Below are 23,526 nucleotides of genomic sequence, written 5' to 3' on the forward strand. Positions count from 1 at the left end.
GAAGGGGAAGGGAAGGGAGAGGGAGGGGCGGGCGCCATGTTGGTGAAGGGAAAAGGGGCGGGGCCAAGGGGGGTGACGTCAGCGCATGACTGTGTTTTTATGAATGAAAGGAATCCGCGGGTGAGTAATCGCGGGCAGCTCGCAGCGCGCCCCGCCCGCCCGCCGCGGGGACGGGGACGAGCGCGGCCTCCTCCCGGTAAGCACGGGGAGCAGGGGGCCGGGGGGGGCTCGCTACCGGCCGGCCGGGCTCGGGGGGGAGGTGGCCGAGCCCTGCCGGGAGCCCTCGGGTCCCTCCCGGCCCCGCGTCTCGCCCTGCCCGGCCCCGATTGCATCAGCCGCCCCCTGCCCCTCCAGCCCCGAGCCTTCCTCCGGGCCCCTCCGCGGCTTCCTCGGCGTTTTTGGGGGGCTGCCTCGGCCTTCCCCGGCCGCTCGGGGCAGGCAGCGCCCTCCTTTTGTAGGGCCGGGGGGATATTCAACAAAAAAAGATAATATTTTTTTTAAAAAAAAGGGGGGCGGGCAGAGTGCGGGTGGCTTTCGGGTGCCCCCCCCCCCCGTCGCTGCTGAACCACGGGGAGACGCTGGCTCGGCCCCCACCCTTCGCCCCCCTTCCCCATGGGGCGACCCCACTCGTGCCCAGCCCGGTGCCCCCGCTTCTGCTTCCCGACAGGTATAGGGACGATCTCGGCCCCGCTGCCCTCCCCAGGAGGAGGCCCGGCCCCCCCGAGGCAAGATTGGGGTGCACGGGGGGTCCCCACGGCACGGCATCACCACGGTGGGGCGAAGGGGGCGAAGGGGGACGGGGGCGAAGGGGGACGGGGAGCCCGCTGTTGTTGGCCTTAATATGGACTTTCCGCATGGGACGGGGAGGTTTTATGGCTGGGTGTGGGACGGGGAGGCTCGGTGTCACCCCCGGGCGCAGGGCAGGCGGTAACGGGCTCTCCTCTCGGCTCTTGGCAGGGCTGGCACGGGGCGACCATGGCTGCGGACGGGCTCTCCAGCAAGGCGCTGAAGGTGAGCGGCGAGGGGGGAAGACCGGGGGGCTTTTGGGGGGTGTATTATCGGGGTGGGGGTCTCACGTGGCCGCCCCCTTTCCCCCCCCAGGTGAAGCGGGAGCTGGGGGAGAACACGCCGCTGCTGTCGGATGAGGAGCTGATGGGGCTGTCGGTGCGGGAGCTCAACCACCACCTGCGGGGCCTCTCCAAGGAGGAGGTGGCGCGGCTGAAGCAGCGGCGGCGGACGCTGAAGAACCGGGGCTACGCCGCCAGCTGCCGGGTGAAGCGCGTCTGCCAGAAGGAAGAGCTGCAGAAGCAGAAGATGGAGCTGGAGTGGGAGGTGGACAAGCTGGCCCGGGAGAACGCCGCCATGCGCCTGGAGCTCGACACCCTGCGCGGCAAGTACGAGGCCCTGCAGGGCTTCGCCCGCACCGTGGCCGCCCACGGGCCCCCCGCCAAGGTGGCCACCGCCAGCGTCATCACCATCGTCAAGTCCGGCACCAACCAGGCCGCCTACTCCTAGTGCCGGCCTCCCCCCGTCCCCCCCGGCCGGGCACGGACCCCCCTCCGTGGCCCCCGGGGTGCTTTCCCCCACGGATCGACTCGAGGGTTGCCTCTAAGCCCTCCCTGACCTCTCCTCTGCTCGGACATGGCCCCAAAATCCTCCCGCTCTTGCCGGGTCAGCTCTCCTGAGGATGGGGAGCTGCCACCGCGCGTGTGCTGGGGTGGGCAGGACCCCATGGGGGACCCCCGTGGAGGCAGCGGTGGCTCCCGAAACCCGTCACCACCCCGCAGTGCCATCCCCTGCTGCAGCCCCCCGGTCCCGGCACCCCTCTCCCCGCTGGGTGCGTGCAGGAGGGGATGAGCCCAGGCGGCTGGAGGCAGGGGAACGTCCCACGGCTCCAAGCTGGCAGGAAAATGCCCTTTTTTTTTTTTTTTTTTTTTTTTCGGGGGTGGGGGGAGGAAGCAGGAGAGCCGAGCGCACGGGAATTGCGCTCCCAGGAGCACGTGCCGGGGAGGGAAATGGGGAGAGAGAAAGAGAGAGAGAGAGAGTTTGGCGGATGGAAAAAAAGATGGGAAGGGCCGGGATCGGCCCCGTGAGACGGGCTGGAGGTGGCGAGGGAAGGTGGCAGGTCAGAGGGGGAGAGAAAGTGGCTGCAGGTTGGTGCCTGGGTGCAGGTGGGGGAGCCTGGAGGTGATGGGGACGGCGGGGAGGGGTCCTTCGGGCAGGGGGCGCGAGGGGCTCAGAGGCTGCTGGCCGCGGAGGGGAGAAGCAGAGGCGCTGTTTTCTGTCCCCATCACGCACATCCTTCACGCCTCTTCCTGCCCACGGGACGCTCGGCCCGGCCGGGCGTCTCCGAAAGGCAGCAGCGCGGGCAGGAAGGAAGCGGAGGCAGCTGGAGCGGCGATAAAAACGCTGTTTGGCTCGGTGCAGGCCAGCTCGGATGGCCACGCCAAGCCCAGCGCGTGCTCCCCGTGGGCCATAAAGCACACGGAGAGGCCGTCCTGGCCTCTGGGAGCACGAATCGAGGCTGCGAGACTCGCAGGGAGAGGTGGAGGTGGGGAGCCAGGGCACAGAGCATCCCTGCTCCTGGGAGCCGCCCCGCCGGCAGCAGGCACACCTCCCTTTGGGGTTTTTCCTCCAGCTTGGACACCGGCAGGGACCAAAGGGCTCTTCAGCAGGCTTCAAAGCCGGAGCAGAGCTGGGTTTGATGAGCAGCGGGGAGGCAGGCACCCCGCGTGGCCTCTGCCACCCCCTGTGATCGCCCTTTTCAGCCCCGGCCGGGGTATCGCCACGCCACGCCAGCCGCCTCGGCTGCAGCCTCCATCCCTCCCCAAAACGAGGTGCCCGCCGCTCGCGGGGGAGGGCACGGTGGTTATAGAGTCCCCCCCCGCCCCCCACACCCCGACTCCTCTTGGGTTTATTTATTGCACGACCGTAAGTTATTTTTCACGTCCTCTTTGCCATTCCGCCGCTCGGCACAGCCAGGATGTTGGTACAGAGCCGTACTTTATATTTTATATATGCAAATCACATTTTATCTTATACTTATATAGAGCAAAAAAATAAAAAATACTTATTTATTTTCTGACTTACAGTATGTGTCCTACCCGACTCCTCTGTATTTTGTAGACTTTACGAATAAAGCAAGTTTGTTGTTTTTTTTTTTTTCCAAAATGAGTGTGTTTGGTCATTCCTGAACCTCAGGCTCCAGCTGTGGCTCTGAGATCCTCAGCTTTGCTAAAGGACACGTTCAAGAAACTATGCCCCAAAAAGATTTGGGATGGGGCACAGCTCATGACTTCCAAACCAATGCTACTTTGTACTCTCGGGTGTTGCTCCTCCTCTTCTCCCGTAACTAAATCCCGGTGTACAAGGCTTTGCAGGTTCCCTGCTGGAGGTTTGGAGATGCTTTTCTCTCTCGGATGCATCGTCCCTCTTCAAATCAGCAAAATCAGAGAGTTTCCCTTTCCCATTGATCAGGAGCTGGGCGCTCTGGGGACAGGACCGGAAAAATCTCAGTCCCTGAAACCGGGCAAAAACGTTAAATTGGCTCACAGCAGTCAGGCACGCCGACACCACCACGCAGAGGCAGCTTATGTACAATCTATATTATCTCTATATTTTTTTATTTGTCATCATATTTGCTCATTTCTGCGGAGTATAACGTCACGAAGACCAAAATAGAGAGAGCGGCTTGTCGCTGAGCTCACATCAGTTAAACACGATAGGTACAAAACTAGGTGGCTCTGTCTTATTTATCATACAATTCTTTCTTTTTTTTTTCTTTTTTTTTTCTTTTTTTCCGGTCGTTTATATACAAAGAACTACTCTACCTGGAAAAATAATAAACAAACCCCGCGGGCGTGGTACACGGTAAACAAAAAGGAAGGGCAGAGAGGGGGAGCAGGGGAGGGGGGCAGCTCCAAGGGCTTGCTCCTGGAGCTGAGGGGTTCGGCAGGGCCGCTGCGAGCAGCTCTGGGGCTTCAAAATTCGGTATTTGCTCCTCCGAGCCGGCGAGGCTTCGGAGCCAATCCTCCTTCTGACACCTGCCTGTTGCACGGGAGCGCAGGAAGCTCAGAAATTATCTCTTGTAGTGTTAAAAATATATCTAAAATGCTAATTTTCTTCACCAGGCTTCCCCGAAGGCAGCCGGTGCAGAAGGGCTGGGCTTTAAAGCACTAGGGAGAGGAAGCTTGGAGAATATCCAGATCCTATGCACCAGATCAGCATCCATTTCAAAATAAGGTTCAGAAAGCGGATCCCCAAACCCGGCTCAGCTACAGACCCCGGGGTGTCAGCAAATCTAGGGGGCAATTCAAAACCTGACAAACGCGAAGGGAAGCTTCTGTTCTCGCCCCGTGGATGCTGGCTGGGGCAATCCACGCAATCTGTACGAGGGGCAGGGAACAAGAGGCAAGAACAGCTTAGTGTTTACAAAAATTCCTCCCCCCCAAAAGGGTGAGAGGGCCAGAGCTGTGCAAACTTCCACCGCCTCCTCACGGCCAGTCCTGGAGGTTTGCGAGCCGGAGACGGGTGCTCCGGGGAGGCATCGGGGAGGCAGTGCTGAAGAGGGGTGGGAGAAGCTGTTCCTGACCCAATATTTGAGGCAATGGCTACCAGAAAGACCATTCTCCAGTCTGGTCCTTGGGAATGCTTATCCTAACCCCGTTTCCCAAACGCACCCTAATCCCATTTCCCGAAGATGGCAGAGACGTTAGTACCAGGGAAAAGAAGAACGTTTCGATTAATTCCAGTCAACTGCTGCTGGAAGGAACAGGCTCGAGAGCAGAGTCCTGGCCATTCCCCTACCTCCACACCACTCGTCGCATCCGTACCCACAAAACCTACATGGGAATCGCCCACTGCTGCGACCTGTACTCTCTAGGAAGTGATATGACTCGCATGTTTCTGCTTCAATAAATTAAAAAAAAATAATAATAAAATAATAATAATAAAAACCAACAAAAGAGGAAAAAAAAAAACAAAAAAACGACGGCCTCTCCCCTCCTAGAACTCATCGTCGGAGCTCAGCAGGAGGGTCTTCTCGTTGTCACGGGCGCCCGAGCAGCTGTGGGAGCGCGAGACGACGTGGCCGCCGTTGCGCCAGGGGGGGCCGTGCTCCAGCGTGGACTGCTGGGTGTACTGCTGGTAGGCCGGGGAGAAGTTGTGGATGGCGTCCTGGACGATGTCGTGGGGGTTCATGGTCTCCTTCAGGCTGCTGGAGATGCTCTTCATGGGGGCGCAGCGACCTGCCGGGGAGAGATGGGGAGGGGGGAGTGAAGGGAGGCTGCGGTGAGAGAGCCCGGCCCAGCCCCGTGCAGCTCTCTGGGGAGAGATGTTTCACCCAGGCCCAACACAAACGCTCCAGCGCCGGGTTATTGCCGCTGCCCGAGGGGCTGTTCTACAATTTATGATCCAGGCAACCCCAGAGCAGCTGCGTGAGGCAGTCGGGTTACACGGAGCTACACGGAGGGGGGGAGAAGGGAGAGAAGAGGTAGCAGGCAGGCCGGGAGCCGGGACAGAAGGGCATCCCAGTTACATCCAAACTGGGAGGAACACGCCGAGCATGCTGCACCTACCGTATGGCCCGTACGACGGCACGGCTGCGTCGGGGACGAGCGGCCAAAGCAAAGGAGAGAAAAAAAAAAAAAAAAAAAAAGAGGAGGGGAGAGAGACAGAGAGAAAGAGAGAGAGGAAATAACAAGAACTGAACGAGACCCACCACCAAGTCACCCCCCCAAAGTACTGGGCAGCACCCCTTCAACGCAGACAGATCTCACCTCCCCCAGCCGTGGCCACCATCCTGCCAAAACCTCTGGGGCGGGCTGGGATGGAGGGATTAGCTACAGGAACACAGCCCGAGGGCTGCTGCCTCCCCACAGGAGCCCGCGACAGGAAGGAACCCCTTTATTTGGAAAAACGAGAAGCCCCATTTCCTAGAGAACTTCTACCTCCCTCTTCCCCAGAATAAGGTTTCCAGCAGCTCCACCTTCCCAGTCATTACAGGAAGATCCTCCTCCTCCCGGCCAAACATATTGCCAAAGCACGGCCTCATCCTCCCGAGCCGGAGTCAAAACAGAGGCTGTTTCAGGCCCTGTCCCTCCTGCCTCCAGCTTGTTGCACAACCCGGAGCAATGGAGTTCCCCTTTGGGGAGACAGGAAGAGGGACAAACCCACTCCACCGAAAGGATGCAACTTCTTGCAGCCCTGAGGTCTGCACCGAGCTTTCGTGGGTGGCACACTGGGGAAGCGAAAAGGGAACAATGCAATTCAGGCAGGGTTCCTGCCCCGCAGAGCTGTTGCACAACGAGATCTGCTCAGACGCCACGGAGGAGGGGACCCGATGTTTTTCCGAGCCTTCAGGTTGGGAGTCGCATCAGCTGCTGGAGGGACACATTCCCACCCAGTCTGGCCACCCCACACAGACACTGGAACATTTCCCACCTTGCGCATCGAGCCTCTTGTCCGCGTACACCTTGTAGGTGAAGGCATGGCGCAGGGCGACAGCGGCGAAAAACATCTCCACGCAGATGATGAAGTCCTGGTAGCCGGCAGCCACCGTGCCCTCACCCACGGAGACGTTGGCCGAGTGGATTTTGGGGATGGCGCCACACTTCTCCAAGATGGCCAAGAGCATCCCTAAAGGAGGCAAGGAGCTCACGTCAAGGTGTGAAAGAGCAGGACCGCACACCAACGGGGAGGCATGGAAACTCTAAGAATGCAAATCCATTTAACACGGGACCCACGAGCAGAGCGAGCTCACCTCTACAACAAAATAGAGGAGGAATAAACGAAATAGATGTGTTTACGCAAAGAATGTTCAAACGCTGATCCCTCCTATCCTCAGCTGAACTATTCTGGGGAACGAGCTGCTACAGGCCTTCAGCCCTAAAGCACACAAAGCAGCCAGATATTTCCGTGGCTTATCTCAGCACCTCCACTAACTAAAGCTAAAAAAAAAAAAAAAAAAGAGGTAACTGAGCTTTTCTCTTTAAGCATAAGCTGTTTGTGACACGAAACTGTACGAAAGGTGCTTTTCCCTCTCCATAACCAGGTGGCTGGCTGAAGAATTCCAGAGAAGGCAGAAAGCGTGTGAGCAGATGGCTCGGGATGAAAAAGTAGACAGCTTATTAGTCTGTCTGTACGCGGGGAGGACGGGCCCTACTCCAACAGCCTAAATTCCACCTAAGTTCCTACCCAATTAAGTCTTTGAAGTGCAACTCGGCAAACTTAAGTAGGGCAGCGAACAGGGAAATGCTGGGCGCCAATTAGTAAGAGGCACTAAGCTGAGGGGGAATTTAGGCTTTCTGAACGCGCCTGCGTCACGCCGCGCGTGCATTCTGAACGTCCCTCACGAACACCAGTGCTTGCTGGGCTTCCTGTGGCATTCAGCGAGCTCGCTGCTTCGCAGGACTCACAGACAAGGCACTGCAATTTTGTTTATACAGCATTAAAAGGAAATAAGAATTTAAATGTGTCGCTTTAATCAATCAAATGGCAGCACGCAGATAAAACCTTGGCAGCTTGGGCTTTGCGACTGCTTCGGGAATGCAAAGGGCCCTTCAGCCAAGCAGCTGGCTTTGCCAGAGAGATGTGCGCGCACGTGCACGTGGAGGAACAGCGAGGGCTCAGGAGCACAGAAAGACAGAGGAAAATGAGCCAAGCAGCTCTCCCTGAGAAAAGCAACAAAAGAGTATAATACAAATCCAAGAACAATAAATAAATAAACAAACAGAGCGACGTTCTAGCCATTAATCATCCGTTCCATGAACTCGAGTGTCTGAGCCCCTGCGCAGAGCTCTCTGTGGCTGTAAGCAGCGGGGAAAGCAGCTCACCTTGCCAGAAGGACAGGAAGATGACAGACTTCACCATGAAGAACTTGAGGACTGGGCTGTAGGGACTGAGCAGCTCTCGCGTGGCGAAGTAGAAGAGGAAGAGGGCATAGAGCGCCAGGCTGACGGAGATGTTGTAGATGATCGTCACGTAGAGGTAGCCACTGGTTACACTGAGGAGAGAAAAGATGTGAACACCTGAAAAGCTCAGTAGGATCCTTTCCCCTTGCCCTGCCCCTTTCTCCCCCAAACTGGGGCAGAATAAAACTGAAGCCAACAGGTTTACCCCTTTTCTCATGTACACGTTCAGCCCACGTGCATAAGTGTCTTTTCTCATGGCCCGGCACCTCCAGAGGCTGCAAGCACAGCAGGGAAGGGGAAAGCAAACTTACAAACTTACTCAAAGTCACCGTCCTGGTACTTGCCGAAGGCCTGAAGGATGACGGTGCTGATGGCCATGAGGGGCTTCACCACACAGAACTGCAGGGTAGCCTGCGGGAAGGAGAGAGGAGGAGTGAGAAGGCAGCGGGTGCAAGAGGCCAAGGTCCCAAGCAAAGCCCCAGTGCACATCAGTGCCCACTTGCCGTGCAAGCACCCACCAGGAGAGAGGAGATTCGGAGAAGTACGGGCACGTTTATGCCCGGTAACGGCACGAAAACAATTCTGTGCTGTGCCATGGTGTGGAGGGGGATGCACTCAACACAAAGCAATACTGGGAAGGGAAGCACACCCCAATCTGGTGTTGCCATAAAGCTAGGTACGAAGGCCCCTGGGGTTAAAGAGGTGAAACCCAGCTCTCTGAGGAGGAACCGTGACAACAGCCCCCACGTTAAGGCTCATTTTGTGTACACTGTCTGGCCAGAAAGCAGTTACAGCCATTCTGTTGTCACCCCCACGCCTTTACTGAGTCTCCCCAAAGACCCTCCAGCACTTGGGATCAGCTCTGTCCGGTCTGGCAGCAGGCTCTACAGGTATACATCACGCCTCCTATCAGGACTTCTCTCCCAGAGCCACCCCACGCTTCATTTCTTCTCCAAGAGGGAAAGCTGAATGCCAAGGCCCTAAAAGAGCAGAAGACCGTGACCCTAAAAACGTCACCGTGCCTCCCCAAAGAAGACTGCAAGAGCCTGGGCAGGTGCTGACCTGCACACGCGGGGAGGGCTGCGCAGGGAAAGAAAGCAAAACCGAAGGGGAATAATTGCTTTGGATCCGAGGCAGTGTGTTAGTGGTCATAAGACTTCAAGGAGATTAAAAACCCCAGCACATGCCAGTTTGTGAGTCACTCTGAAGATGTGAACTGGAAAAGGTCAGGCTAATTGGTAAACAACCCCGTCCTCCGAGCTTCCCCTCCTTCCAACCCGGGGCTGGTTTAACCATTTCTCCGCAACCCAAACCGCCGCCTGCTATTTTTAGGCGCTTCCCCAGAAGATGCTAGGGCATACGGGAAGCACATGGATGGTGTGTGACCCACAAAGGTCACCAGACGCGGACCCAGAAAGAACCTCGACGGGAGACAACCTGAAGGAAATGAGCTGTCCAGGTGGCACAGCGCAGCCACCAGCACGCCGTGGCCGCCGCAGGAGCTCGGGCAGGCCGGTGAGCAGCGCTGCTGCCGGACAGCAGCAAAGCAAAAGCAAAAAAAAAACATCCACCTAAGGCAGAGTTGCCAAATGAGCTCGAGGTTTGCAGAAGCCAGCAAAATCCCCCCCCGAAAAGTGCTTCTAGTTCTCATTGTTGTGAAGAAGAAGAAAAAAAAACAACAAAAAACTTCCCAAACACAACCGCATGCAAGCCATGATGTGGAGATACTTGCCAGAGGCTGCGAGACATGAGAAATAAGAGGTCTAAGGGAAATTCTCTCTCCAGCACTCATTCACCTCGAGGGGTGTTAGGTCTGCTCGTGACACAGTTAAAAGGTAAAACGTTAAAACTGGGAGCAAAAAGAATAGGTAAGGCATGGCATCAAATACGGGAGCACCAGTGAACCCCAAGAGAAAGAGGACAGAGAGCATACAGGGAGCAGTTTAGGAATAAAGTTTCAGGGAAGAAAACGGGAAAGCCATGAGGGCAGAACACAGGACAGATGAACAGAGCAGAGGAAAAGATGTGTTATTTTGAGAAAGGCCAACCACGCTGCAGGGATTAACACGGGATATTACTCAGAGGCTGCTTTGCACTTTTGATGTTCCTGCATGTTGCTAAACCACAGAAGATGGGGCATGATGTGGAGGAGAAGCCAGGGCAGGAACTACAGTGACCTGAACCCTTTCAAAGAACCAGCCTGGCTTCCCGCTGCCTCCAGAGAAGCCTCCTGTGTTCACTTCAGCCCGGGAGCAGAGCCTTGAAACCCACCTGCTGCTTCATGGCAGCCAGAGGTGACTGACCCAAACCCCGGGGATGAGCAGACGAAGGCTGTATCGAGGTTTCCATCTCTCGTTCCCTCCCTATCCCCATCCACAGACACACACACACGCACGGTGAGCAATACCCGTTTCCTCCTACAAAGCCTTGTGTCACGCTTAACCTCCACCCACTCCTCAACTCTAAGCACAGCGGCAGCAGTGGGAATTCAGGAGGCTGTTACACAACCGGTGGGTGTCTGCAACGCAACCCGGCCACCCATTTCTTACGGTCGGGACCTCTGCGATGCAGAAAGGGAAGAAAAAAAAAAAATCTGAGTGGCTTCCCAGGGCTAATGTCAGGTCCCAGAGCTAAATGTCAGGTCCCAGGGCTAATGGGGTCGAGTAGAAAATGTTAACGCCGTTAAAAAAAAGAAAAAAGGAAAAGAAAAAAACACACACACACAAACCAAAACAAGAAAAGCCTCTCAGCAGTCCACAGGCCTCCCTCAAAATGATATTATAAACCCACTAAAAGGAGTGGACATCTCAGAAGTTCAGCAGCAAAAGGCAACGTTGCCACCCCTGCCACGGACTTCATTCGGTTCTGGAGGATGGCACAGCTGCTGCAGCCCATACCTGTTTGCAGAACCTCAGGAACCCGATCGAATAGGTCTTTCCCCACAGGCAGCAAGTCCCGTACACGCAGCTGGACCTGAAAGAACCACCACAAGATGACAGGGGTCAGAAGCAAGATTTGGGCTAGAGCACAAGATTCCTGTTCTCCTTTTTTTAACTGAGTAGCATGGGGAGAAAACCAGGCCTGAAGGAGCATGCCCAACCAGCTGCAGGCAGGAAAGATTCGAAGGAGAAGCGTGGAAGAAAAGAAACAAAGGTGTAGGCAGGCGTTCAGAAGAGCTGTGAATCAATCCAGCTTGCCCAAGAGACCATGATCAGCTTGATCTGTCTCAGGGCAGGATATTGGTAAATCACCACGAGCAGGATATCTGTAAATCACCTGCCCGGTCCCAGCAGACGTTTGCCACCTGACACACTTTTTTAGAGACAGGACAGGGATGGAGGCACGGCAGATGGGCAGGGAAGGATGAGAGCATCACGCTGTAAGCAGGACAAATACTCACTCGATTGGTTTCCCTCTGATCTCAGACATGATGGAGCTCTCCCCTCCCAAGTACTCATAGCAGAGGCTGAGGAAGTTGTATATTACAAAGGCTGCAAAGACATCAATCAGAGCAAAATGACAACCGCCTTCAAAACAGGTGCCAGGCCCGAGAGAGCAGGCAACAACCCAAACATTAGCAGGGGCTGCTTAGGCAGCATCTTTCCTTTCAAAGCCCTTTCAAAGATTGTTTTCGCTGTGTTTATCTTCCTACCTCAGCATTTACAAGACTATCTGAGCTGGAGTTTGGCCAAGGTCCCAGGCCGGTTCCCCAGCTGATGCCAAAAGGGTCACAGGAGCATTTCACACTGCTGGTCAGCCTCTGTTTTACTTGGCATCTGTGAGGTGCCATTCTTTACCGAGTTCCTGTGCATTATCCCAGGACATTACACGGGTACTAAATCATACGGAAAAGTTATTTCTGATCCATCAAGCACATCTTAGCTCCTGGTTTCACCCTCTGAAGGGACGAGCACAGTCTCCCCCTCTCTCTGAGGTGACTGGATTGTAGAGAGAAGAGTCGGAGAAGCGTTTTTACCCATCGGTGGAACTCTGTTTTTGTGCCTGGTGGAGATTTCTGAACAAACAAGGCTCTGTGCTTCATTTCCTCTGAAAGATCAAATCTCTTGCGCCCTGAACAGCTCTCTTGTTGGGCCACCTCTTTGCTGCCTTCCCCAGCAGCTTGGTGCAGATAAGGAAGAGCCTTTGTGGACTGACCACCGATATTCTGCCCCACTCCAGTTCTCTCCACGGCCCCGTTGTGCTGATAACACGGAAAAAGAGGTGAAGACCCTGCGGGGAGGGCTCTGATCATAATTATGGGTGTTTCCTTCTCATGGGACGTGACCTGTCTGCCACTCTCTCAACCAAGGACTCCACTCCTCAGTTTGCCACATGCAACCACAGGACAAAATGTCAGATCAGGTAACCCCTCTTTCGACTTTATTTTCTATGATACTCCACCCCTGGACATTCCCTGGAATGTCATCACCCAGATCCTAGTTTTGGCCCCCGACACGGACACAGTACAAAAAGAAAATAACTCGGGATGGAAACAGAAGTGTCAAGGAACTTTGGAACGAGACCAAAAGCCCAACAATGCTGGCAACCTGACCTCAGCGAGCAGCCAGCTATTAGACCTGAGGTCTGTTTTCCCACACTGATGAAATCCCACAGTCAGAGGCAGGCAGCGACTCTAATTTGTTCCACAAGCATCCCAACTATGCCCTAGAAAACAGGTACCCAACGCTCCCCAAAATGCTCAGTCTCAAAACAGCGCACGAATGGCTCCTGGATGTGCCTAGCTGGTAAGAATGCCACCGCACATGAAAGCCTGGGGTATCCCTGCCTCTCCTCATGGAACTGGGAAATCATTATTCCATCTGTAATCTTTATGGCTGACCAGAGTTCAGCACGTTCACGCCGCGCTGATTTTGCGAAAGCCTTCATTAGGAAAGAAAACACCAAACATGGAAAATGCATTTAAATAACCGTGGTAACCCCTTTGGCCTGCAATTTGTCTGCAACTCAGGTGGCAGCTCCCAGCATCCACAGGAAGAAAAGCCCAGCTTTTCTCATTATCCTCCAGTGACCCCTGCCCTCTGATGTGGTCACTACAATAGCAGCTGCCCATGCCATAGTCTCTAGGAAAGAGATGACATCAGAGGAAGTAAACAAAAAAAAAACAACAAACAAAACAAACAGAGGTGAGAGGGAAGTACCTGCCCCTCCGTCCCCGAAAGAAACTAGAGCTGATTATCGAAGCTAACTGCAGCAGCAGAACAACTGCTCTCCTGATCTGTATGCACCAAGTGTGCTCGTGACATCGATATAATAAAAAAGATTTGTGTCAAGTGCTGCTGCTTTTGCACAAACCTGGTTGCTGGAGTCGCTGGTTGCTTTCCACCTGAGCCCTGCTTACCTTCGTAGCAGTCCCGCACCGTGCCGAAGTAAACGTAGTACTGGTCGTTGGTGAAGAAGAGGAGGCTGAGCCACGAGTCAAAGGCGTAGATGGGCACGATGAAGAGGATGCGAACGATGTAGCGCTGCTCGTTCGGGCAGCTGTAGCAGCGCAGGTGCATGTAGATCTGAGGGGACGGAGAGGGGAAAAGAGGGTCAAGCTGCATGCTGAGAGGAGAGGAGAAAGCAGAACTGAGGAGGCAACCGGAGTGGGAGCAAACAAAAATCAGCTCCTGATTGTCTCTGGCAACCTCAAGGTGATAAGCATCAGAGAATCGCTGTTATCTTCGGGCATCCCTTGGTTTGCAGAGCGAGGGGAAGAGGAGGAAAAGGAAATGAAGGCATTTATCATCTAGTTCCTCGCAGGGAGTTAGCGTGCTGGTATTATCACCACCTTCCCCTTCTTCTTTTGTTCATTTTTCCCCATTAGCAACCCCAGGTGCCTGCTGCCCTCGTTAGGCAGCTCAGACGCACAACACTGCAGGCTCCTTTCCCTCAGCGGCGTGGGAGCACGCTTTGGGGCGCACACCCACTGTCCGGGCAGTTTGTGTGGATGTTTTTGAGGCTCTCACCTTAACCAAGCTGAGAGCGCTTCCCACGGCAGTGCCACCAGCTCCAGAAGTGCCACCCGGCACGTCTGTGACAGCGTGGCCACAACGCCTCAGCCACCACGGGAGCTGGGCTGCGCTCAAAGGAGCCGCTTGCTTCATCCAGCTGTCCGCTCACCCGCTCCCTCTGCTCAGGGTTTGTTGGCCATCATTAAATCCCGCACCTCAGCTGCGTTTTTCACAGAACATCCACCTCGTGGGGAAGTTATTTACGGCCAGCACGCCCCGGAGATGAGCAGCGCCGCTGCAATGGGCTAAGAGCAGAGCGAGGGCCCCGGCTGGGCTCGCAGGGACGCTCGATCGGCCACGTCCTCCAGAAGCCAGACCTTCCCTAACCGAGCTGCTGCCCTGGCTGCTGGAATTAAAAGCACCTCCTTCATCACACACGCGCCTCGTGACTGACTGTGTGAAGTGGCACAAGCGCTCGTTTGAAGCTTCACCCTGCTTTTGGGGGGGGTGGGTGCTGCACAGACTCCCCAGGCTCTCATAAAGCACATGCCGGTGCTCTCGGGTGGGGTTATCTCCTCTTCACCTCCCTCTGCCTCTTGGCCAGGTTTGGTCAAAGTCAACTGAAGGGCTCAAAACACTTCTCTTTCTCCCTCCTAGCCCAAAAAGAGCTCACAAAAGCCTCATTTCCTGGCCAGAAGGGGTTGAAAACAACCTAACGAACCTTCGTGATATTTTTCCCCTGCGACAATCCCAGTGAAACACCTCACCCAGCGCAGCTGACGCCGGGCTTCAGATGACTCCGAGCTTTGCCCTTGGGATGTCACGAGAGCCCTGCAAGCCACGTGCCTACAGGAGCACTTCAGGCAGGAACGACTCTCTCCCAGCAGGACAACAGCGTGTTTGAATCACCGGTGTCTCCCCAGCGCCGTCCTCCATTGGTTTCTCCAGAGAAGGGCACTAACGCCTAACGAGACGTGCTACACAGCAGAGGAAAGACCTCTCCCCACCCTCAGCAGGTGATCAATCCGTGCTCTGCCACCGGAGGACCCATGCCACTTGTCACTGTTACCCCAGCAGGTGAAACTGCAGGTGTTGCTCTTACTCATCGGTGACTAATCCGGTTTTGAACTTCGCTCCCCCCTGTCCTCCCCTCAACAGGCTGTGGTTTTCCAGGTGCCAGTCATCGCTCCGGCAGCTGTTGACCCACAGGTACGAAGCCCGGGTTGATAAATGACAGGGTTATTTGTGTTTCCCCACACTATTTTTCAGTTCGCATGACGACCGCACGGGAGAGCGGCACAGCACCGGGCGCGTTTGCCTCGTTCTGGCTCCCTCTGGGGCTCCTGCCCCAGAGAGAGGGGAGGGGAGAGAAATTAAAATCTGGTGCCAGGGCACCAGAGCTGCTCCTCCCCGTGGGGAAAGGCAGAGGAGCAGAAGTGTGACCGACGGGGTTTTTACCTGGTGGCAGGTGATGAGCAAAGCTGTCCAGACAAAGAAACCTGAGATGGCCTGAGCAGCGGTGGTCATGAGGAAAATGGGCTGCTCCACGGCTGTGGGGCTGCCGTCTTCTGGCATCCAGGAGAAGTTGGGGGCCACGGCCGGGGTGGTGGCAGCTGACCCCAGCCGGGGGGCTGCGGTGACATCGGTCATCATTATCATGGTGCCACGCGGTGCCAGGCTCCGCCTGGGGTTGCTGAAGAGCCGCCCAGGAGCCGAGAGCTGCCAGGGAAGAGAAAGAAAAAGCAACACCACTCAGTGGGAAGGACTCAGGAGGATAACATCAGCAGGCTGCTCAGGAGCCGCACGAACAGGACCTGGAGGAGGAACAGCACTCAGCCCGAAGCGCCTGCATCGGCAGGACGCGTGCCGAAAGCTCGCCACGCTACCCGGAGGAGCCTCAAAGCCAGGCTTTTATCAAACACCATATGGCACGGCGGCCTCAGGCAGCCTCTCGCCACCTCTCCTAACTCAGCTCCCTTTGCTGTGTGATGCAGATTTAACCCGATCAGTGTTTCAAAGCCAGCTGACCCAGGACAGCACACCCAGAGCACACGGATCCGCGAGGTCTCCAAGCGGCCTTGCCCTCGGTCATTTCCCGGATGAAAAGCTGGGTTTCATTCAGCGGGGAGAATTTGTACAAGGCCCAAGATCTAAAGCAGCTATTATTTTCAGTTGGGTCGTAAGGAGGCTCTACTGTGACCCCTGGGTTGGAAGGAGATAATCCACTTAAACCAAGATCACAAGCAGCCAGCCGGGGCCTCTGCGAGCTACACGAGCTGCTCCTGCTGCTGCTCCAGAAACAAATCCAAAGGCCTGGAGCGAAGAAATCGCTTCCACGCTACGGTGTGTGAGCAGCCTCTCAACACTTCCCCCAAACCACAGGCTTGCAGGAGCGCCACGCAGCCCTCCCATGTCACCTACACCACCTCCCGCCTCCTTTCTGCTTTCTGGCAAAGGAGAAAAGAAAAGCAAGAGAACAGAAAACCCAGGAAATATCCGGGTTTGTTCAAGCAGGTGTTCGCTTACTACAGGGGGAGCTGCACAACTCTACGGTTTCATTCGTAAAATCATTGTCAAACTTGGCCTTTCTTAGCTCTTTCCAGCCATTCTTTTTTTTTTTTTTTCCAAAATATTCCTGCTCTGAGTTGCAGCTTTGGTCCTGCACATACCAAAAGGGTAATTCCTTTCCAGTGCTAATCGGCGCAGGAAACATAACTGATAAATTTGGTGTTTCAAAGCATACGCGCTCACAATCCACGCTAAATCTGAAAGCCTGGAGGGACGAGGGCTGCCTGGAGATGTCGGGAAGGCTTTTCCTGCTTTGGGAAGCGCAGGATTTCTACCCGAGTGACTTCTGAAGCAACTGAGCACGCCCCCCCCGTGCTGACAGCGCGTCCACGGGGCTCACAGAGGGCACGGCCAAACCGAAACGGGAGCAGATGCAAAGTCCAGCCGGCTGCGATCCCGCAGATCCCAGCACACTTTGAGAGCCATGCGAGAGAGGAAGCTGCTAAAGTTCACGGGGGGGCAGATCAGGACTTGCAGAGCAGCAGTGGGGGGATGACGGGACGCGGGGCTCCGCTCCCCAGCTGCCCAAACCTCGCCGACAGCGCAGAGCCGAGCGTGGCACCGACGGGGAATTCCTCTGCTCCTCCACACCTCTCTCTTTTGTAAGAAGCCAAAGCGCCCAGCAGGCCTGCTGACACAAGGGTGAAGCATTCAGAAGCCAGGACGTTGAGGAGTTGGAGTGGTATATGTCACCTTAACACTGCCCCCTTGTGATTACAGAGCCTTTAATTAAGCGCTGATGCCTCGTTCTTCGCTTAATCCCCTTTGATTCACGCAGCCCTGGCAAGGCAGAACTTCTTTCCACCACTGTGACTCGAAACCAAACGGGCAAACTTCCTTAACGGGGGCTCTGCTTCTCCCTCCCGACCCTAAAACCCCGATCTGCCCCATCCATGAGCATCCCCTGTTCCTCAGGGTTGCCTGAGGACAGATTTTATCACCTGAGACTTCTTACTGGCTGTAACCAGCAGCCTGCACTTCTCGTTCCCAGTCAAACACGCGGGAACGCCGCAGTCCCGAGCTAACACACCCCTTCCGAATCATCCCTCCTAATCCCCTGAAGTCCCGACACCAACCACCAACTCAGCCTCTGCTGCCTCCTCTTTCGCCTTTGGCAGACGAGAGCGTGGTGAGGGCAGGGCACAGCAAGCGGCTGAACATCTTGTTTCCGAGCTGCCTCGTCCCCTCCGTGCAACGGGCCGCGAGCCCAGCACATCGCCAGGGCAGGCTTCCAGAAAAGGTGGTGCCTGCGAGCAAACCCTGACGAGCTCCAGAGCGAGCACCCCGGCGCGGGCAGCTCCCCTCCTACCTGCCCCAGCAAAGGTTTTATAGGATATAAAATGGTTTTTGGATATTTGTTGTCACGCTCGGGACCTGCAGCTGGTCCTAACCAACTCGTGAGCTCGACATCTGCCTCCTACAACCGCCCCGCTTCCTTTTATCCCCACGGAAAAGCCCCAACGTCCCTGCTTCCATTTGGAGGGAGAGGGAAGCTCCTTGCACGCTTTACTCTCCCTTTCTGGAGTGCCTGCCAAAACATACCAAAGGAAAAACATTTCAACACTTCCCAATCTCGCTCCTGAAGCTTCCCTGCCTCCAGCTTACCCCCTTGCTCCCCCCGGAGGTAACCTGCAACAGCGCACGTGTTCAGCAGGCCTGGGAGAACCCATAACCATGTGGAAACCTATCCCAAAAGTACGCCCGCCGGGCTCCCAGACGTGGGGTGGCTGTGGGGAACTCGGATCAGCTGCTGGGACTTCTCTGCGGGGGCCACGCTGGGTTTCAGGCAGCCGGAGCGGTACTCGGAGGGGTAAACAGAAGGGAGCTGGCAGAGGCGAAAACGAAAAGCTTCGCTTTTGGCCTGCGTCAGCGCACGGAAAATGTTCCCGGCGAGGAGGAGCTCGTTCTACGTAAGGATAAACAAACGTAAACACTCCCAGCCCGCTCCTGAGGCAACAAAAGCGGTGCAGGAGGAGGGAAGGAGCACCCAAACTCAGCCCCCTGCTCCGGGGGAGACCCTCGCCCGTGTCGGGAGGGAGAGAAGAGGGAATGACCCCGCTCTGCAGCCGCTCTCTGCCATCTGCAACCGCAATCTGCGTTTTTAAAATAGCTCATCTCCTCCGAGGCTGAAAGCACTGCGCTTCCAAACTGCTGAGAGAGCAAAGAACGATGCGCAAAGCTATCCCGGGAAAGAGCCTTAGCAGCTAAGCCTCCTGCTGCTGCACAGGGGACCATCGGGGAAAACAAACGCGGCCTGGCCGCAGGGAAAAGCCACGAGGCGAGGAGTTGCTCCTCTTTGAGACCAGCCCCGTACTTACCACGGTTTCAAGCAGCCATCGTGCTTAATTTGGTTTTGGTCAAGATGCCACTAGATGCGGGTGCCCGAAAGCCTGGATTTTCTGCCTTTATTAAGACAAGACACAGCGAAGTAAGAGCTTTACATCAGGGAAAGCTTTACGGTTTTCCAAATGTCCCCTAAACTCGTAGGGAGTACACGAACACAGGCCCAAATGGTGCCGAGTTCGTTTTAGGCTATTTTAATTATCAGGATGCCTACAACTGCCAACTGGGGTCAGCTCCTCCCGTTGTGCTAGGTGTGTGGGGCAAATTTGTAATTGCTTTAAGTTCTTTTCAGCCCCCAAAGGTGTGGCACAACCGGCTGATCTGGCAGAAGGTGGCAAAAGGAGGAGGGAGAGCGTCGGGACAAAACAATGCCAGAGAGCCCCCGGTGCAGATGAAATCGGCGATAACAATAAAAGCAAACCAAACGCTTTTAAATCGATTACTTCTTAAATCGCTTTCGCTCTCTGGGGTGGCATCTACTCGAGTTAGCTACAAGGCAGAGGAAGGCCCCGGCAGTGCGTTTGCAAGCTCTCCAAGAGCATCCCTGAAACAATCGGTGAGCCCAGTACGTGACCCCACACGCAATTTTTTACTCGTGCAACACATTTTGCTTTCTCCTACTCGTGCTGGGGGAAGCCTCAACCTGAAACCACCACAAATCACCTCCCCTCCCGTTCCACAAGCAAATATTGCCACGCACACTCGAGTGACGCTGTGCTCCGCTAGGAGGGGATGGCAGAAGGAGGGTGGTGGAGCCGGGAGGGCTCCTGCACCTGTGGGTAAAAGCTCAGCACCCTCTGCCCTATTCTAGAGGTGATCCAACACCTACATCCACGTAAAAACATGCTGCACACACAGATCCAACCTCCCATGCTGCCTCTTTTCTCGTTTTAAGGAAATCAAACCCCGAGAGCCCCACAGCAATCCTGTACACAGCCCCCACCCCGACAGCGAGCTGCTTCCCCTCTCCAGCACCCGTTTCCCACCTCCCAATCGGCAGCAAAACCCCCTCACCCTGAGCTCTGCACTCTTCCTCCCAGAGTTTTTTTTCTGCTCTATTAATTTCTGTTGTCTCGCTGTGCCCGCATGGCCCTCCTCCCCTCCCCATCCTCCTCCCTCCTCCTCTTTTCTACTTCTTTTTTTTTTTGGGGGGGGGGTTTGGTGGCCCACATTGAAGAGGAGAAGCCAAATATCCGGGCGCTCCGCGGGTTAAATGACACTCGGTGCTGCAGGTATAGCACGTGAGGCATTTCCTCTGACAAGTTTCCTGCAATTTGGGCCCCGCGGGGGCTGTAAAGGCCTGGGCACACCCAGCTGCAGCCTGCCCACTTTTTCCCTGGACACGGTTTGTTCTGTTCCCGGACAGTTCGCTGATACCATCACGGGCAAAAACTCCTCGGAGGAAACTATCTTATCAGTTTCGAACCGCTTTCAGCATCCGATGCGACGCTGGGCTCCGCAAGAAGCTAGGACCGAAGAATTTTAAAGGGCTGCCAAAAATTTGCTGCTCCTCCAGGCACTGCTGCAGGAGCTCAGGGATGCCCCCTGCGCTGCTGGAAACTGCGAGAGGCAAGAGCTCATTGCTGCAAACGTAAGCCAATTAAACACAGACCCCAAACGGGAGGGGAGGAGGGATGAAGGGGAAGATCCACCCCAGAGAAACGGAGAGGTTGCTGTCTGAAGTCAGGACGGGGTGAGAAGCGTTCACAACTGGACAGAGAAGGGAACTGGTATCTGAGGAAAAAAGGCGTTTTAAAAGTTGTTTCATTAGAAGTCGGAAAAAGAACACTCCCTTCCTTTATTCCACGTGAAGAACAGAAATCTTAATCCCCCAACCGCAAATCCCAAGAGCTCATCTCCCAGCCTCCCACCCGCTAACATCCAAGCGAGCTGACAGGGAACCAGGCAGATTCCTAGCGAGAGCCTGGGAAATCTTCAGGAACAAGCCAGCTCAGAGCGCTGTCCTCGTGCCAAACCAGCCAAAATCTGATTTCTGAGCAGCCTCTGCACGCCTGAGAGCCTTCCCCTTCTAGCTGCCACGTGTCCCAAGGCGGCCGAACACCACGAAGCGCAAAGGATGCCCCAGCTCCGCCCCTTGCACCCCATTTCCCAAACACTGCGAAATCCGAGCTGATTTTAGGGGCCGAGGAACTGGTCCCCATCCTTTCGCGGCCGGACACGGCTTCTGCTGCAGGTGTAGGCAGCCACCTGCTGCGCGCACACCGCTTAGGGTTTAGGGTACGTCTGGAACAACAAAGGTATTAAGGACTTAAACACCGCTCTGCTAGACCGGAGAGGACACGCAGCCTGCTTCTCTTTGGGGTTTTTTGCACCCATTTGACAACGGTGCAAAAAGCCCCAAAGTAGGCCACTGCGGAATGCCTTCACATCACCAAAGCCTCTCCTCTGAGCCCTCTTGCTTAGTTTTTCACCAGCATCCCAAAAGCATGAGGTTGTTTTTCCCCAAACTACTGCACACATAGAAACCTTTAGGACAACAAACCTGAAACTTTTACGATGACAGACCCAAAACCTTTAGGATGACGTACCTTGAGCTTTTAGAACGGCAAACCTGAAACCTTTAGGATGAGAGACGCAAAACCTTTAGGACTCCAAACCTGAAACCTTTAGGATGACAGACCCAAACTACTTAGGACGACAGACCTGAAACCTTTAAGTCAACGGACCCAAAAGTTTGAGGATGACAAATATGAAGCTTTTAGGACAACACACCTGAAATCTTGTAGATGACAAACCTGAAACTTTTAGGACGACAGACCCGAAACGTTTAGGATGATAGACCTGAAACCTTTAGGATGACAAATCTGAAACCTTGAGGACGACAGACCTGAAACCTTTAGGACGACAGACCTGAAACCTTTAGGATGAGAGTCACGAAACCTTTAGGACAACAGACTTGAAACCTTTAGGACAACAAATACAAAGCCTTTAGGATGACAGACCTGAAACCTTAAGGATGACAAACCTGAAACATAGAGGATGACAAACCTGAAACTTTTAGGACGACAGACCCAAAATGTTTAGGATGATAGACCTGAAACCTTTAGGACGACAGACCTGAAACCTTTAGGATGAGAGACACACAAAACCTTTAGGACTACAGACCCAAAAGCTTGAGGATGACAAATATGAGCCTTTTAGGACAACAGACCTGAAATTTTGAAGATGACAAACCTGAAACGTTGAGGATGACAAACCTGAAACTTTTGGGACAACAGACCCGAAACCTTTAGGACGACAGACCTGAAACCTTTAGGACAACAAATACAAAGCTTTTAGGATGACAGACCTGAAAAGTTGAGGATGACAAACCTGAAACTTTTAGGACAGACCCGAAAAGTTTAGGACGATAGACTCAAAACCTTGAGGATGAGAGACGCGAAACCTTGAGGATGACAAACATGAAGCTTTTAGGACGACAGACCCGAAACCTTGAGGACGACGGACTTGAAACTTTGAGGACGACAAACCTGAAACCTTTAGGACAACAAACCTCAAACTTTCAGGACCACAAACCCGACCAACCCCACCGTGCAGGAGCCCCCATTGCCCCCCTAACCCCCCTAAGCCGCGCACCCTCCTCTTTGTTAGCGGGACGCGCGCCTCAGCACCCCCCCCCCGCCCACTGCCTGTCCCTTAGGGGCAGCACAGGGTCCCCTTAACCCCCCCTGCCCCCTATTTTCCCCCTAAATCCCCCCTATATCCCCCCCGGCCCCACACGGCGCCGCTCCCCCCCCTTACCTGCGGCGGGGCCCGGCCCCGCTGAGGGGAGGGAAGGGAGGAGGGGGGGGGGGGGCGGGGGGGGGTTCACGAGCCCATGGCGCCGCCGGGGCCCTCCCCGGCCCGGCCCGGCCCGGCTGTGCCGCGCATGCGCCGCCCTGTGAGGGGAGGGGAGGGAGGAGGGAGCGGGGCGGTGACGTAACCGCGTAGGGCTTAAAGGGGAAAAAATAAATAAATAAAGGTTTAAAGAAAGAAAGAAAGGTTTTAAGTGCGTAAATAAGGAAACGGTGAAAGAAAGAAGCCGGCCCCACCTTCCCGAGGTGTTAGCGCACGCCCAAGCGGCGGGTAGCACCTCACGCGTTGCTCAGCGCCTGCCCTCGCCCCCCTTCTCCTTCCGTTTCCTCAGCGGTGGTTTTTTGGGGGGAATGATGCCAAAAATGGCAAATCCCGAATCTCACGGCCGAGATGTTCCCGCATGGAGCTTCCCCGGACCCCGTCCTGCCCTCCCCAGGGCCACACAGGGGCTGTGAGGGACTCGGGGCCATGAGGCGAGGGATCCCGCCTGGCCTCTGGCTCGGCGCCCCACGTTCATCCCACAGCTCCGGGGAGCATAAAAATAAGCTCTAGTTTATTTTTAGGTACTTTTTTTTTTTTTTCTTCCAGGAATTGGGATCAAACTCGTTCCGGGAACTCGGGGAAGAGAGGTTGGGCCGCGAGGAAGGAAGAAATGACGGATGCTGGCGTCACTTTATCATTTTCTACTTTATTACTTCAAATTAACAACCACGATAAAGCTCAAAAAAGTCCAATATTTACACAGGAAAAAAGTACAAAATCCCCCCCAAAGTTCTTCAGGTTTTTTTTTTTGTTTGTTTTTTTTAAATTACAAAGTAATAAAAAGTTTTGCTCTTTAATTAAAAAAAAAAAAAAGAGAGAAGAGAGACAGTAAAAGAGGGGTAAATAAATTAGGGAAAAAAAAAAAAAAAAAAAAACAACAAACGAGGGAGGAA

General features: G+C 54.9%; 2 protein-coding genes across 8 annotated transcripts; one reads left to right on the forward strand and one right to left on the reverse strand.

Moving 5' to 3' along the window:
• Nucleotides 1-94: 94 nt before the first annotated feature.
• Nucleotides 95-4,438, forward strand: MAFF (MAF bZIP transcription factor F). Of its 3 annotated transcripts, none has more exons than XM_084506125.1 (3): nucleotides 95-120; nucleotides 958-1,011; nucleotides 1,102-4,438. In XM_084506125.1, the coding sequence occupies exons 1-3, from the start codon at nucleotides 100-102 to the stop codon at nucleotides 1,513-1,515; spliced, it is 489 nt and encodes a 162-aa protein (XP_084362251.1). In that variant the 5' UTR covers nucleotides 95-99; the 3' UTR covers nucleotides 1,516-4,438. The 3 variants fall into 3 exon arrangements, with proteins under 3 accessions (XP_084362251.1, XP_084362252.1, XP_084362253.1); XM_084506126.1 differs by lacking the exon at nucleotides 95-120 and adding an exon at nucleotides 141-196; XM_084506127.1 differs by lacking the exon at nucleotides 95-120 and adding an exon at nucleotides 332-667.
• A 467-nt stretch (nucleotides 4,439-4,905) lies between these two features.
• On the reverse strand, nucleotides 4,906-23,111 carry TMEM184B (transmembrane protein 184B). 5 transcript variants are annotated; one of them, XM_084506090.1, is made up of 10 exons: nucleotides 22,828-23,109; nucleotides 15,323-15,583; nucleotides 13,270-13,435; nucleotides 11,311-11,401; nucleotides 10,808-10,883; nucleotides 8,230-8,321; nucleotides 7,833-8,002; nucleotides 6,442-6,636; nucleotides 5,577-5,600; nucleotides 4,906-5,246 (listed from the first exon to the last, which is right to left on the reverse strand). In XM_084506090.1, exons 2-10 carry the CDS (start codon nucleotides 15,521-15,523, stop codon nucleotides 5,005-5,007), a joined length of 1,257 nt encoding a protein of 418 aa, XP_084362216.1. In that variant the 5' UTR covers nucleotides 15,524-15,583; nucleotides 22,828-23,109; the 3' UTR covers nucleotides 4,906-5,004. The 5 variants fall into 5 exon arrangements, with proteins under 5 accessions (XP_084362216.1, XP_084362217.1, XP_084362213.1 ...); XM_084506091.1 differs by lacking the exon at nucleotides 5,577-5,600 and having other exon boundaries at nucleotides 22,828-23,106; XM_084506087.1 differs by lacking the exons at nucleotides 4,906-5,246; nucleotides 5,577-5,600 and adding an exon at nucleotides 5,645-6,238 and having other exon boundaries at nucleotides 22,828-23,111.
• Nucleotides 23,112-23,526: the final 415 nt, after the last annotated feature.

This window comes from Aythya ferina (assembly GCF_964211825.1).
Source record: "Aythya ferina genome assembly, chromosome: 1".
Classification (NCBI taxonomy): domain Eukaryota; kingdom Metazoa; phylum Chordata; class Aves; order Anseriformes; family Anatidae; genus Aythya; species Aythya ferina.